The 16674-nt window shown below is 47.7% G+C and overlaps 1 protein-coding gene across 1 annotated transcript in view; it reads left to right on the top strand.

Moving 5' to 3' along the window:
• The window catches only part of DNAH17 (dynein axonemal heavy chain 17), a 152157-nt gene that overhangs the window by 11141 nt on the left and 124342 nt on the right, over positions 1-16674 (top strand). The window contains exons 11-16 of the mRNA XM_026455920.1: positions 1943-2208; positions 3014-3209; positions 5657-5803; positions 7909-8017; positions 9412-9515; positions 14998-15138. Coding sequence (XP_026311705.1) covers positions 1943-2208; positions 3014-3209; positions 5657-5803; positions 7909-8017; positions 9412-9515; positions 14998-15138 — 963 coding nt within the window. The remainder of the gene's footprint in view (positions 1-1942; positions 2209-3013; positions 3210-5656; positions 5804-7908; positions 8018-9411; positions 9516-14997; positions 15139-16674) is intronic.

The raw sequence follows: 16674 nt of genomic DNA, 5'->3' as shown, positions 1-16674 counted from the left end.
CCCCCCCCCCCCCCCCCCCCCCCCCCGCACCTCGGTTTGACCGCCCTTTGCTCTAATTACAGTAGGCCCCTGGGGTTTCTCTCCCTCCTGTCCCTTCCATCCCCTGCCTCTTCCGGACTTAGTTCTCATTATCAGCAACTCACAGCCAGGAACGTTCTAGAGCAATTTTCCACATGATCTTCTCTTGGCAGAAAATAGAATTCGCTTCCTTTCCAAAAGTCATTAAGCCAAAAACTATATAAACACGAAAAGGAGGAGAGAGAAATGGGAAGAGAGAGAGAGAGAAAAAAATGCTGGGACAGGATGATCATAAACCATTAAGAGGAACATTTTTTTTCCCAACTGCCCCATGTCAATGCTTTGAACAAGTGAAACTGGTGACCTCATACGTCAGCAGGCGACTGTGGAGGAAGCGGGTAGCTGGCAGGACACCAGCGTTTCCGTGTCTGCCTCAGAGTCCACAGCTGCTCCATTTGTACAACCCACGGTACAAATAGGTCCAAGGGTGACAATTTTTTTTTTAAGTCCAGGAGAAATCAGAATTTGGGTCAGGAAGGTTTGAACAATTTTGAAAAATACAATTATTTTAAAAATAGCTGCAGTCTTGCATTTGGGAAATCTGTACTTTTTGGGACCTGAAAAATCTCCCTTTCTTTGCGGTCATGTTTTGGTCTTTCCTCCAGCGGCCATTTCTAGGGACAGTGGTCACATTTCTCAGACCCAAGTCTGGGGCAAGTCTGAGACTCAGGCTCGCCGCAGCAGGTCTGGCCCCACTGGGCGCAAATGATGGTAGCCCTAGGAAACTCGCACGGATTTCCCACTCATACCCAGCGCTTGGGGACCCTGTTTCATGTGAGATTGTCTTCCCTGTCTCTCGTCCCCTACCCACTTGGTCTGACCCCCAGAGCTTTTTCAGAGCAAAACACATTTCCTGATGGTGGTTTTCTTGCCTGAGCTGCCCCTGAGAGCGGCAGTGCTCTTCCTAAGAGGAATAATTCTTGTGACTAAAACATTTCCCCATTTATCTTTATCAGAGTAGAAGCCCGGGTATATAAATGCAACATTATGGCTATTTTTAAATTGTTTACTTGGAGTTGTTTTGGGTTTGTTGTTTCTGGAGACAGGGTCTCACTCTGTTGTCCAAGCTGGGGTGCAGTGGTGCAATCTTGGCTCACTGCAGCCTTGACCTCTAGGGCTCAAGTGATCCTCCCATCTCAGCCTCCTGAGTAGCTGGAACTCTAAGGGTACACCCAAAAGAATACAAAAACTGGACCCAGCTAGTTTCATGTGTTCTTTGTAATTTTTTTTTTTTTTTTTTTTTTTTTTTTTTTTTGTAGAAACAGGATTTTGCTATGTCACCCAGGCTGATCTCGAACTCCTGGGCTCAAGTGATCCTCCCATCTCAGCCTCCTGAGTAGCTGAAATTATAAGAGTACACCCAAAAGAATACAAAAACTGGACCCAGCTAGTTTCATGTATTCTCTGTATGTTTCGTTGTAGAAACAGGATTTTGCTATGTCACCCAGGCTAGTCTCGAACTCCTGGGCTCAAGTGATCCTGCTGCCTCAGCCCGCCCCCCAAAGTGTTGGGATTACAGGCGTAAGCCATGGTACTCAGCCTATTCTTTAATTGCTTGAATCTTCCTCACCAGAATTCTGATTTTTCCTGGGCTTAGAAAAAACTCTCGTAGGTCTTGGACTTATTTGTCCTGTGGGATTACAAGTCGAGTATTTGCAGACTCGGCCTAAGTCAATGGGAAAAGCACAGAGGCACCCGCTGAGTCAGTTGACACACACAGTAAGGTTCCGACGGATTCTTTTGTTTTGGCAAGGTGCACATTCCCTCGCTTCTGAAGGCTGGCCCTGCTCGTTCTGTCCACAGCCACAGGCTGGGGAAGGGGAGTGGACTCAGGCGCAGAGGCCCCCTTCTCCTTTCTCCCCAGCTCCTGTACATGTGTGGGGGCCTCCTGGAGCGGCCCCTGATTCTTGCCGAGGTGGTGCCCAGGTATTCAGTCATGCTGGAGCTGTTTGACGCTGAGCTGGACAACGCCAAGATCTTGTATGATGCCCAGATGGCAGCCTCCGAGGAGGGCAACATTCCCCTGATCCACAAAAACATGCCTCCCGTGGCCGGGCAGCTCAAGTGGAGCCTGGAGTTGCAGGAGAGGCTGGAGGTGTCCATGAAACACCTGAAGCACATCGAACACCCGTGAGTCACAGCCCTGGCCAGGGGCAGGCAGGGGCGGGTACCCCGCCTCCATGGCGCGGGAGAGCGAGAGGGACTTTCCCATCCCTGAGCCGGACCACCCCTCCTGTCGACCAGACCATCACCTCCCAGAGCAAAAACCCAGAGGTAGACCCTGTCCGGTCCTCCCTCCTCCCCCTGAACGCCTTCTCGGTCGGAGTGCTCAGGGGGAATCTGGCTGGTCCCCGCCCTTGCCTACCAGCCTGGTAGACATGAAGGCCACCCAGCAGGAACAGGCAGGGGCTGTGTGTGTATGCAGTCGGCTGAGCCACTGTTGCGTGCACTTGGCTGAGGCTCCCAGACAGCCAGGGGCCAGAGAGGCTTCATGGTGGACACAGGGACTGCTGCAGGGGAGGCCTGGCTGGAGGTCTTGGCCTGGGGAGGCCGGTGCAGCTGACCGGGCAGTGGGGAGGCTTTTATGCAGTCATTGGGGGGGCATATTTGCTTTCATCTGTTTGACCCCAGGTTGGAAGGGAGAATGAAAGTTGGAGAGGGGCTGGCAGTCATTCATCCAGGCCTGGTGGTCGGGAGCTGGTTGCTGCGTGGGTTTTATTTTGGCCTCCTGGGCCAGTGGCTGCAGACTACAGGTCCGAGTTCCGTTTGAACATTTGGTCTGGCCACTGCTTGTTTGCATATTCATTCTGTGAGCCTTGAGTAAATGGGTGGCTGGCCACTTCGGCACCCCAGATCAGGCAGCAGCAATGGGACACACCGAAGACACCCCACAGGAGATGTCCAGTGGGGCCTCACCTTCTCACTCTGATTCCAGGGTCATGTCTGGAGCGGAGGCCAAGTTGACTTATCAGAAGTATGACGAGATGATGGAGCTGCTGAGGTCCCACCGCGAGAAGATCTACCAGCAGTGGGTGGTGAGCGTGGACCAGGACTGCCACTTCAACCTGGGGCAGCCGCTAATTCTGCGGGACGCCTCCAGCAACCTCATCCATGTCAACTTCAGCAAAGCGGTGGGTGCCAGGAGTGGGCACCCGTCAAAGGCTCCTTGGGAGCTGGGGGCAGGCCCTGACAAGGTTCCCTCAGTGCGGATTTATGGTGGTCGATGTTTATATCACAGTTAGCCTAAAGCTTCACTTTTTAAGTATGTCCAGGGTGTATTTAAGACATGAGGCAAAGCAGAAGCAATTTTGACAGTAGCTTCAATGAGTATCTTCTTGAAAACGTTCATGTGATCCCAAGAAGAAACATCAATTTGAAATTGGGAGGAAGGAAAGTATTTGCCGAATCTATGCAAATGTGCTGGCTGGTCAAGCCAGGCACGCTGGAGAGAATTCACACTTGTGGGCTTTGGGATGTGGGTTCCATGGCTAAAACTCAGGAAGTTCAGAAGAACAATGGATGGAACCCTATTCCCACAATCACAGCCCCAGAGCTGCCCAACCTACACGCGGCAAGGCAGGGAAACCAGAGATGCGGCTCTTCTTTGGAAATCTTCCCATTCACTAACATTGGTTCTTTCATTCACTGAATACTTACTGAGTACCTACTATGTGTGTGTGCTTGGGATAAATGAGTGAGCCAGAGATTCAGAGATCTGTCTGTCCTGCCCTCCTGGAGCCGACCTCCCGGCAGGAGGGCGGGGAGGATGATCAGTTAGCATTCACGAGGGAGTCAAGCATGTGATACTGTAGAAGGTGCAGTAGGTTCCACAGAAGGAAGAGCAGGAAGAGTAGGTTAAGAAAATCAATAGAGCAGGTGGAAGGGGCAGGTGCAAGTTTAGATGTGAGCAGAGACTTGTGGGAGGTCAGAGTGCCACTGAGCAGAGATGGAAGGGACAGCCTTGCAGCAGAGCACACAGCTAAATGCCAGGAGGCACACGAGAGCCTGGTGAGGTCCAGGAGCAGCAAGTAGGCCAGTGGGGTGGGGGAGTGGGCAAAGGGGAGGTCATAGGAGAAGAGGTGAGAGGTGATGAGGAAGGGCCCCATGGGCCACAGAGGGACTTGGGGTTGGTTTGAGCAAAATGGCAGCCCCTGCAGGGTTTCAGGCAGAGGAGTGCTGCGATTAGATTTCTACTTGTAAAGGACCCTTCTCCATGCTGTGAGGTGTGTAGATTGAAGGGAGCTGGGGCTGGGGGAAACTGTAGGAAAATCAGGAGCCTCTTGCCACAATCCAGGCAAGAGATGACAGCTGGGAGGTGGTGGCTGGAACCAGAGTGGCAGCAGTGAAGGTGGTGGTGAGCTCCTGGACTTGATCATAATGCCGTGGAGACTCCTAGTGGGTTGGAAATGGAGCGCGATTGGAAGAGGGGAGTCAGTCCCAGTGTTTTGGGGTCAGGTGAGTAGACGGGTAAAATTGCCATCAGCCAAGAGGGCAGGTGGTGCTAGGCCACAGGGGACGATGGGCTGCTCTGCTTTGGCCTCGTTGGGTGTGAGATGTCACCTGGACATCCAAACAGAGGAGCTGAGTAGGCGGGTGGATACAGAAGTCCGGAAGTCACGAGAGAGACTGGGGTTAGAGACATACATTTGGGAGCCAGCCACACAGAGATGGTACTTGTAGCTGTGACACTGGATGGCATCACACCTCATTCAGTGGAGATGACAAATGGGCTGGCTGGTCAAGGCAGCTATGATGTTGGATGACATCACACCTCACACAACTGAGAGTAAATTGAGAAGGACCAAGCTCTATGGCTCCCCATCATGGACATCTTGAGATAATCAAAAAAGACTAATAATGGTGACCAGGAATGTGTAGTGTCCTGGAAGCCAGGAGGACACTGTGTGCCCAGGAGGAAAGAGTGCCAGCTGCTGGGGATCCCATGAGATGAGGCCCATGATGTGACCAGGGGATTCAGCAACATGGAGCTTATCTCAACTTTGAGAATAGCTTTGTGGCCAGAAGCACTGTTGGAAGGGATGTCCCTGTTGTTGATCTCTTGGGTCATAACCAGGTGAAAGGAGAGAGAAAAGGGCAGGTTAGATCCTAAGGAGGACACAAGTGAAGACCCGAAGTCACTCGAAATCTCCTGGGGGTAGTAGGTAGGAGAGGACAGAGATAAGAAAATTAGGATGATGTCAGCCTCCCATGGTGATGATGAGGTCATCTACCTATAATGATGACGTCATCCACCCATGAGGATAATGTCACCCACCCATGGTGATGACGATGATGTCATCCACCTGCGATGATGGTGTCATCCAACTGCGAGGATGATGTCATCCACCCATGAGGGTGACTTCATCCACCCATGAGGATGATGTCAGTGCTTTCTGTCTCAGGATCAGCCAACAGGGTGAAAACGTCCTGGTCCTGCCAGCAACCACTGCCTCTCACCAACTTTGAGATCCCCCAGGCTGTCAAAACATCCCAGGGCAGATGCTCATTTCTGTTGATTGAACATGGCACTGTTGACATGACCTGCTGACATGTTCTTTGATCTTCATTTATCATTTAGTTGGTGGCAGTTCTGAGAGAAGTCAAGTATTTGAATTTCCAGCAACAGAAAGAGATTCCAGACAGTGCAGAGAGTCTGTTCTCAGAGAACGAAACTTTCCGGAAGTTTGTGGGCAACCTGGAGCTGATCGTTGGCTGGTATAATGAGGTGAGCTGGTGCTCCCCATGCAGCTTGGTTTTCTTCTGGTTTTTTGTCAAGTTTCAGTTCTCGTGTTTCAGAGATGTGGCTCTTTGTGGGAAATCTTCCCATTCACTCAAATTCATTCTTTCGTTCACTTGCATACTTACTGAATACCTGCTATGTGTATGTGCTTGGGATAAATGAGTGAGCCAGAGAGTCAGAGATCTCTGTCCTGGTCTCCTGTTCCACTTGGAGACCTTACACCAGCAGTTGTTGTCACCCAACAACTGCTGATGTAAGATCTCCAAGTGGAACAGAATTAAATGAGTGTGTTTTAATATTCAAACATGGTTCAAGCCAGTCTTCATTATTCCTGCAAATAGCAGCAGCAAAGATAGTGGTGACTCAGAACAGCTGGTGATGGATATTTTATTTCCACTGGGCTTTGGTTTATGTTACATGATTTTTATTTATTTTGAGACAGTCTCATGCTGTCGCCCAGGCTGGAGTGCAGTGGCATAATCTCGGCTCACTACAACCTCCGCCTCCCAAGTTCAAGCGATTCTCCTGGCTCAGCCTCCTGAGTAGCTGGGACTACAGGCATGTACCATCACTCCCAGCTATTTTTTTCTATTTAAATAGAAAAAAAGATTTTGGCCGGGCGCGGTGGCTCAAGCTTGTAATCCCAGCACTTTGGGAGGCCGAGACGGGTGGATCACCAGGTCAGGAGATCGAGACCATCCTGGCCTACACGGTGAAACCCCGTCTCTACTAAAAAATACAAAAAACTAGCGGGGCGAGGTGGCGGTCGCCTGTAGTCCCAGCTACTCGGGAGGCTGAGCCAGGAGAATGGCGTGAACCCGGGAGGCGGAGCTTGCAGTGAGCCGAGATTGCGCCACTGCACTCCAGCCTGGGCCACAGAGCGAGACTCCGTCTCAAAAAAAAATAAAATAAAAATAAAAAAAGATTTTGAGCTTTCGATTTATGACCAAGGGAAAAGGTCTGAGCCCAGAAATGCTCAGTGATCCACATGTATTTCTTTGGCTTAGAATCATAAAAAGATACCAAACATAGAAAGTTTGGGATTATATACCGAGGATTTATGTATTAAAAGTAATGGCAAAGACGGCAGTTACTTTTGAACCAACATATACACGGTTGATTCTCAACTAGCTAAGGTATGGGCTCGAAAGAGGAATACTATAACATAAAAACAGTAGCTGTGTACATAAATCCTCAGTGATAAAAGTCATTCTAAAAGTTGGACTGTCCTGAAATATGATTTCCAAACAAAAAAACATGAATCATCATTGGCTCGGTTGGGGTAGTAGGCTGTTATCATATTGCTATAAAGAAATACTTGATACCTGTAATCCTAGCACTTGGGGAGGCCGAGGCAGGTGGATCACCTGAGGTCAGGAGTTCAAGACCAGCCTGGCCAACACAGTGAAACCCCTGTGTCTACTAAAAATACAAGTATTAGCTGGGTGTGGTGGTGGGTGCCTGTAGTCCCAGCTACTGGGGAGGCTGAGGCAGGAGAATCGCTTGAGCTCAGGAGGCGGAGGTTGCAGTGAGCCAAGATCATGCCACTGTACTCCAGCGTGGGCAACAGAGCAAGACTCCATCTCAAAAAAAAAAAAAAAAAAAAAAAAAAACCAAAGCCTGAGGCTGGGCAATTTATGAAGAAAAGAGATTGAATTGGTTCATGGCTCCGCAGGCTGTACAGGAAGCATAGTGGCTTCTGCTTCCTGGGGGAACCTCAGGAAACTTGGAATCATGGTGGAAGGTAAAGGGGAAGCAGGCACGCCGCTTGGCAGGAGCTGGGATAAAGAGAGAAGTGGGGGAGGTGCTGTACCTGTTTAAAAACGAGATTGCACGAGAATTCGTTCACTGTCCCAAGAACGGCATCGAGGGGATGGTGCTAAACCATTCATGAGATCCTCGTCCCCAGGATCCAGTCTTCTCCCACTAGGCCCCACCTCCAACACTGGGGATTATAATTCAACATGAGACCTGAGTGGCAACACACATCCAAACCGTATTAGCTGGTGTTGAGGAATAAAAGTCTTTACCAGAGAACAATTTAAAATCTGGTTGGACTGGGAACAAAACCGGTAACCTCTGTTTTGCAGATAAAGACTACAGTGAAGGCAGTAGAATTTCTACTAATAAAGTCAGAATTGGAAGCAATCGATGTCAAATTACTGAGCGCTGAAACGACATTATTCTGGAATGGCGAAGGTACGGAGGCCACATTCCTCCCACCTTGGGTTAAACTTGCGGGTCCAACCTGCCCAGCATCTGTCCTCAAACACCACTGGAGTGGCCACTTCTGCCTCCTGGCTGCATGGATCTGCTTTAACTGCAAGGGGGCTCAAAGATAGTTATCTCCACCTGCTTGCCCAGGCCAAAAATAACAAAAATCAAACCAAAAAAAGAGAAAAAGCCCATCTGTGTCACTTACAAATGAAATCCAGCGAAGACTCCCTGGAAACTGCCAAGGGGTTCCAAGGTTCCCAAACTGGGTTTGCTGGAGGCCCGGTTTCTACTGTTGGTTTAGCAAGCATGCACAGAGCATGCACAGCTGGTGAGCACAGCCAGTGCACATCTTGGCTAACTCAGGGCAGATGTCAGGAAAGTAGAAAGAAGTGTAGTCACAAGCACCTCCTTCCCTTCCTTCTACCCCTGGACGAGGCAGAAGGCCCCCGAACCCCTGGCCCCATCTCTGAGTCTCCCAGAGGTGGAAGCTTTTAACATGAGGAGTCTGGGGCTCCTACGTGGGGTGAAGGGTCCACATATTCTCCAAACCCTATGTCTAAAGGGATACTGTATTTGTGATTCCTTGGTATTTCTTTTTTTTTTTTTTTTTTTTTTTGAGACAGAGTCTCACTCTGTCACTCAGGCTGGAGTGCAGTGGCCGGATCTCAGCTCACTGCAAGCCCCGCCTCCCGGGTTTACTCCATTCTCCTGCCTCAGCCTCCTGAGTAGCTGGGATTACAGGCGCCTGCCACCTCGCCCGGCTAGTTTTTTGTATTTTTTTATTTTTTAATAGAGACGGGGTTTCACTGGGTTAGCCAGGAGGGTCTCGATCTCCTGACCTCGTGATCCGCCCGTCTCAGCCTCCCAAAGTGCTGGGATTACAGGCTTGAGCCACCGCGCCGGGCCGATTCCTTGGTATTTCATTTCAGAGAACACTCAACAATTTCTTCTGGGAATCGTGTTCCAGAATAGGAGGAGTGTTTTCCCAGGGCTGTCTCGTAGTGATGAGTGTTAAGCCAACCCAAGAAAAGTTTTCATCCTGCTGAATTGTTCTTTTCTTTTTTTTTGTTTTTTTCCCTAAGACGGAGTCTCACTCTTTTGCCAGGCTGGAGTGCAGTGACATGATCTCGGCTCGCTGCAACCTCTGCCTCAGCCTCCCGAGTAGCTGGGAGTACAGACACCTGCCACTACGCCTGGCTAATTTTTTGTATTTTTAGTAAAGATGACGTTTCACCATGCTGGCCAGGCTGGTCTCGAATACCTGACCTCGTGATTTGCCTGTCTTGGCCTCCCAAAGTGCTGAGATTACAGGCGTGAGTCACCGCGCCCAGCCTGAATCGTTCATTTCATAAGATTCCTTTACACTTCCATTTTAGGTGTGTTTCAGTACATTCAAGAGGTGCGAGAAATTCTGCACAACTTGCAGAACAGGATGCAAAAGGCAAAACAAAATGTAGAAGGAATTTCACAGGCTATGAAGGTAAGCAAGGGGCAGAGCACAGAGCGGGGCTTTGTGGGGGCCTGGGGCTGCCCTGGGGCAAACCAGCCTGCATAGAGGCCCATGGAAAGTGCTGTGATGTGCGGGGGGCAGTGGGAGCTGCCATGCAGTGCTCTCCACCGGTAGGATGATATCAGAGTGGTCCCAGGGCAGAAAGAGCCCAGTTGCTCTGTGGAATTCAGTTCTCCATTCTGCTGTGAGCTCTGCAAGGCCCCCTCTGTGCCAGGCCAGCGCCAGTAGCAAGGGGGGGAAAGAGATCTGACAAGACTCACCCCCACTGGGGAGAAGCCCATTGCTCAGTACAGAAGCAGTACAGTTCTAACTCAAGTTCCTTCCAGAGCACTGGGGGAATCCTTCATTAGTCTTCTGGGTGGTCTGGTCTGTCACTGATGCTCTAATGTGCAAAAACACTTACAGCAATATATCCAAAAGGAAGTTTTAAGAAATGTCTCCTCTTGTTAATTTGCAGTGTCTACTCTGCAACTCTATTTCTTTTCTTTCTTTTTTGTTTTTTCTTTGAGACAGAGTTTCACTCTGTTGCAGCTGGAGTGCAGTGGCATGATCTTGGGTCACTGCAACTCCACCTCCTGGGTTCTAGTGACTCTTAGTGTCTCAGCTTCCCCAGTAGCTAGGACTACAAGTGTGTGCCACCACGCTCAGCTAATTTTTTGTATTTTAAGTAGAGATGTGGTTCCACCATGTAGCCCAGGCTGATCTTGAACTCCTGAGCTCAGGCAATTTGTCTGTCTTGGCCTCCCAAAGTGCTAAGATTACAGGTGTGAGCTTCTGCACCTGGTTAACCCTATTTCATTTTTAAATGATCATGTTTAAGCTATATTTCTCTATCAACATATCAAAATGACATCATCATGATGCCCCACCCACCCTGCTCCGTTTAACCACCCGCTACAATTGGACTTCAGATTACATAGTATTCCACCACTTCCCTCCCCAACCTCCCCACAAACCCTTGAGTAGAGATCATTTAGAATTTCTGAGAAGAGCAAACAATTGGAAAAGAAAATGGTTCAAACTCAGTCCATCAGAGCTGGAATAAATAATTCCTGTTTGGAGTTTGTGCATTGTCAGGCTGTGCCCTTAGCACTCAGGAGAACAGCAAAGGGGTGAGGACCAAAAGGAGGTTGTTCAAAGATCATGCACCATTTGAGAGGAGGAAGTCATTTGGTATCTCAGAAAAACACAGACCTATTGAAGCTATTCAGTTAGTAAACCTAAGACTTTTTTTCTTAAATTAAAAAGGCCATGACATCTACGAAATAACAACAGAATGAGAACTAAGAACAGAATGAGAGGAAAGCAGAGAAGTGAAAGGACATGGCTAAGAAAATCAAAACTGCAAAAGAAGAATTAAAATATACTGAAGCACCAGTTAGACTAGAACTGGTGCTGTGTGACAGTAGATATATTAAATAGAGGACAATTTTAGGAAATTGCTAATATGCAAAGGGAAATAACAATAGATAATGTGTAAGATGGAGAGGAATGACATAAAAATCATAGTTGTGACTAAAGAAATAATAGGCTGGGCATGGTGTCTCACACCTGTAATCCCAGCACTTTGGGAGGCCAAGGTGGGCGGATCACTTGAGGTCAGGAGTTCTAGACCAGCCTGGCCAACATGGCGAAACCCTGTCTCTACTAAAAATACAAAAAGGAGCCAGATGTGGTGGTATGCACCTATGATCCCAGCTACTAGAGAGGTTGAGGCAGGAGAATTGCTTGAACCTGGGAGGTGGAGGTTGCGGTGAGCTGAGGTCATACCACTGTACTCCAGCCTGGGCGACAGAGCAAGACTCTGTCTCAAAAAAAAAAAAAAAGTAGTGAACAAACATGTAATAGAAGAAAATTTTCTCAAGCTGGGGAGAAAAAAAATTGAAGCCCTGAGTGTGGAGGTCAATGTGGGTAACTGATTTCCAGGCCAGATTACATGTGTAGACATATTCTGACCAAAATTTTAAATCTCAAGGATACAGAACAATCTTCTACGTGTTTCTACCAAGCAGGTAGCCTTTTGACTTTACATAGATTTCCAGAACATGACGAAAATAGCCAGTCTTGAGAAAGGCTCCTGACAATTATCTGTGAATGCAATAGTAAAGTCATCCTCACACGTGCAGGGGCTTGGAAAAATACCATTTAGGTACCCTTCCTGAGAAACCTATTCCAGGATGTATTCCAGGACACCAATAGATCAACCACATTCTAGAGTACCAAGGAGAGAATTACCATTTAAATAGGACTAGCAATGAGCTTGGAACCAATTAAATATAAAGAGAGAAGTATATAAAGAGATAAATATGGTTGTGAAAGGTTACATTCCAAAGTCAAAAGTAATACTTGTAGAAAAATATAAATGGTAGAAACCATATCCATAGTGATAAATGTGATCGATAATTGGAAGTTAGGAGGATGAAAAAAGGTAGAGCAGGGAAGTTAACCATATCCTAAATTCCTAAACATGGATAATGGGAATCAAAAGCAATTTTTCCTTTTTTTTTTTTTTTTTTTTTGAGATGAAGTCTCGCTCTGTCACCTGGGCTGGAGAGCAATGGCACAATCTCGGCTCACTGCAACCTCTGCCTCCTGGGTTCAAGTGATTCTCCTGCCTCAGCCTCCCAAGTAGCTGGGATTACAGGCATGCGCCACCACGCCTGGCTAATTTTCGTATTTTTAGTAGAGATGGGGTTTCACCATGTTGGTGAGGCAGGTCTCAAATTCCTGGCCTCAGATGATCCATCCGCCTTGGTCTGCCAAAGTGCTGAGATTACAGGCGTGAGTCGCCACTCCCAGCTGCAATTTTTATTTCCAAAATTAGAGAAATATTTAAAAGATAGCTTTAATAAGCTTAATGGCAAGTACTAGCGGAATTATAAATAGGATTTCTCCTATCCAAATCACTAAAGAATATAAAAGCAAATAAGCTATAGTTTCTAAAGCAAAATACCACAACAAAGGGAAACAGAAAGCAGAAAGGATAAGACATGATAACAAAGGGCAAACATTATAGTATATATAAATTATTTAAAAGCAAAATATTTAGATTTGATTGTTTAAAAACGTAATTATATGCTACTTCCAAGAGATACCTGAAGCAAAATGGAAAGGTTGAAGACAAAATGATTGACAAGTAGGTGAAACCATATGAAACTTCCAATAATTGACCATTTTTGACCTTTAAAAGATGGCAGTTCTCACAGCTGAGCACAATGGCTCATGCCTGTAGTCCAAGCACTTTGGGAAGCCAAAGCAGGAGGATTGCTTGAACCCAGGGCCTTCCTATGTTGCTCAGGCTGGGCAACACCTGTGGTCCCAGCTATTCTGGAGGCTGAGATGGGAGGATCACTTGAGCCTGGGAGGATGAGGCTGTATGAGCCGAGATTGTGCCACTGCACTCCAGCCTGAGTGACAGAGCAAGACCTTGTTTCTAAGAAAGAAAAAAGCAATTTCAAATGGCAATCTTATTCACAGACATATATAGATCCTTGCATACATACATACACATATACAACAAAATATTAATCAGCAAAGAGCAACTCGGGGCAAAAATACATAGTTAGCTAAACATATATGATCAAGTAAAATCTATATAAAAGTTATAGTTGTCCTAAAATATCGTGTTCCCAATGAGAGTATGGTTAATATATCTATATAAATAAAAGCAAAATCTATTAGAAGACCTGAAAAATGGGCAGAATGCAAATGTAATGGGAAGCCTAACAGCGTTATTATACTGCCATGTACTGCACGTTTGTGACTCCCAAACATTCCTTTGTGGAAGCCCTAATCCCCACTGTGATGGGTCTCGGAGACACGGCCCTGGGGAGGCAGTTAGAACATGAGAATAGTGACATCATGAAGGCGATTGTGCCCTTATAGCAACAGGCACGAGAGAACTCACTCTGCCCCTCCACTATGTGAGGACACAGCAAGAAGGCGGCCATCGCCGTCGCCGTCTGCACACCAGGAAGAGAGCCCTCAGCTGGAACCAAACATGCCAGCACCTTGATCTCAGACTTCTAACCTCCAAACCTGGGAGAAATGTCTGTTGCTTAAGCCCCCTAGGATATGGTATTTTGATTATAGTAATCCAAGCCGACTAAAACATACACAAAACATGTTTTTTCTGACCGTGAAGCAATAAAACTGCTAATGAAAAACGGAAATCCTTCCAATAAGGTACACACAGAGGCTTAATCATATTATTTATGTTCACACAAAAGCATCAGTAGAAAAACTAAAAGTAGCCACATAAATAGCAAATACTGGACAGAGGAGGGAAGTGGGTAATCTAGTCTTCAATGTTCACACCGGAGTCACAAACAGTTGAGAAATGGCTGAATCGATGTAGAGTCTGTAAATGATCAGAGTGACAGGCAGCCATGAGAAGAAGGAAAGCTGAGGTTCCTTCATGTTTCCAGCTGGGAGATGGGATGGAGGATAGGGAGACATGGGTCAAAGACCTTTTTTTCTTTTGTCAAAAACTTTTCTTATTAGGTGTTTTGTTACCATATATGTATCACTTTAATGGGGATGTATAGGGAAAACAAAATCTAATGACAGATAACAGTAAAGTCCAGATCATAATTATAGGTGGCCACCACCTTTTTTTTTTTTTCTGTTTTCTTTTCTTTTTTTTTTTTTTTTTTTTTAGATGGAGTCTCTGTCACCCAGGCTGGAGTGCAGTGGCGTGATCTTGGCTCACTGCAAGCTCTGCCTCCCGGGTTCACGCCATTCTCCTGCCTCAGCCTCCCAAGTAGCTGGGACTACAGGCGCCCGCCATCACGCCCAGCTAATTTTTTGTATTTTTAGTAGAGACAGAGTTTCACCGTGTTAGCCAGAATGGTCTCGATCTCCTGACCTCGTGATCCTCCTGCCTCGGCCTCCCAAAGTGCTGGGATTACAGGTGTGAGCCACCGCGCCCGGCCAAGTGGCCACCACCCTTGTGGTAGAACTCCTACTTGCAGGGGAGCCAGGGTCCCGACCCTACTCTCTACCCTTTCCCACCCCTGTCAGCAGGTCAGTGGCCCCCACAAAAGGGACTTACACCCACCTGGCCCTCCATTCGCAGCTGTGGACGATCCACCCAGCGTTGACCACACTTTCCTTGAACCTCAGGTCCTTTCATTCCCCGAAAAAGAGAATTAGATGCTCTTTTCCTGAGAGAGACCCCATTCTGGCCCAATTGAGTGAAACATCTCAATGGTCTCTCTCTGGTTCCCCTAGGCCCTGGTTTTGGTTTTGAGCTAAATTATTTAAGGCTCTCTGGTCAACAGTCAATTAGGCACAGGTCCTTAGTGGCCCCTAATGGGCATGGATCATGCAGAAATAGACTCCAATCCAAGATTAGGTAGCGGTGAGGAAACACACCAAAAGCAATGCAGCAAAAGAGTGCAATGGAAAGCGGTTTCTCCAGAACAGCTTTTCTCCTGTGCTTTCCTTCCAGGACTGGTCGGCCAACCTGCTGTTTGAAAGAAAGGACAATAAGAAAGAGGCCCTGTTAGACTTGGATGGAAGAATTGCCAACCTCAGCAAGCGCTACACAGCAGTCAGGGATGCGGGCGTGAAGATCCAAGCCATGGTTGCAGTAAGGAAACACCCAGGAGGTTTTTTGCGAACCCACTTGCTTTTAGCAGGGAGGAGAGAGTAAAGGCAGAGCTGGAGATTTCATAAAAATGATTAGTGACACATTTTTAGTGGTCACTCAAGTCCGTGATCTGGCTGGATGCAGTGGCTCTCACCTGTAATCCCAGCACTTCAGGAGGCGGAATCGGGCAGATCACCTGATGTCAGGAGTTTGAGACCAGGCTGGGTAACATAGCCAAACCCCGCCTCTACTACAAATACAAAAATTAGCCAGGCATGGTGGCACATGCCTGTAATCCCAGCTACTCGGGAGGCTGAGGCAGGAGAATCGCTTGACCCTGGGAGGCAGAGGTGGCAGTGAACCAAGATTGCACCTCTGCACCCCAGCCTGGGTGAAAGAGTGAGACTCTATCTCAAAAAAAGAAAAAAAATCTATGATCTTTAATCCAAGCGAGCCTTATCTTTAAGTAGCAGACCACCCTCACTGTATACTTCCAAGCCTGATTCCTCTTGTGATGGGCCTGCCCTCCGCTAAGGGCACCAGAGCCCTCACCCTGCACAATCTGGGTATGGCCAAGTGACATCTTCATACTAGGTCAGCAAATCTTGTCTTCCCAGGATGAGCTGCTGAGGGCGGGCACCGTGTGTTTATCGGTATCCTCCAGGGATTTCCCATCTGTGGGTGTGGGCAGGGAATAGTAACCTGGGAAGAGCGAGCACCGTTCCAGTGTGCACAGGGTGTCTCACTACCTGCACATATGAGTGGATAGAAAGTGATAATGCATGTCTGCTTTGCTACCTAGGTTGCTGGCTGTTCCTTCTTGCCCAACAGTGCATGACTCTGTGTCCCTGCCAGCCTCTTGGGAGCCCTCATGGTTGGCACATTCAGTGGGGGAATGCAAAACAGTAAACTGGAATTCCTGGGTGCTCCGTCTGGAGTCCTGACATTGTAGGGGTTTTCATGCTCTCCTCACTTGGCAGTTATTTCATCCAGCTTGCATTTTTGTTTGTCTCTGAGGAGAATGCGAAAGGTGGATCTTTGCATTGGCCTATAAAAGAGAATACTCTGCCTTGAGCTCAAAATATGGCTGGGCATAGTGGCTGATGTCAGTAATCCCAACACTTTGGGAGGCCGAGGTGGGTGAATCCCTTGAGGTCAGGAGTTTGAGACCAGCCTGGCCAACATGGAGAAACCACATCGCTACTAAAAATAAAATTAGCCACTTATAGTGGCAGGCACCTGTAATCCAAGCTACTTGGGAGGCTGAAGCAGGATAATTGCTTGAACCTGGGAGGCAGAGGTTGCAGTGAACCAAGATTGCACCACTGCACTCCAGCCTGAGCGAAAAGAGTGAGACTCCATCTCAGAAAAAAAGTATTTTAGGGCGGTTTTTTGGGGGTTTCCAGTGGATGGTGCAAATCAGTGGTGTGCACTTTAATGATGAGTCATCCCATCCAGACAGACCAGCAGGCCCCACCCAGGGGATGGGCCATTATTGGCTGTTCCTGTTGTCCCATCATTGCTCTAAAGATTGTC

The sequence above is a fragment of the Piliocolobus tephrosceles genome, chromosome 16 (genome assembly GCF_002776525.5).
Source record: "Piliocolobus tephrosceles isolate RC106 chromosome 16, ASM277652v3, whole genome shotgun sequence".
NCBI lineage: Eukaryota > Metazoa > Chordata > Mammalia > Primates > Cercopithecidae > Piliocolobus > Piliocolobus tephrosceles.
Note: the sequence above shows the minus strand (reverse complement) of the source record. Positions and strands in the feature narration are given on the sequence as shown.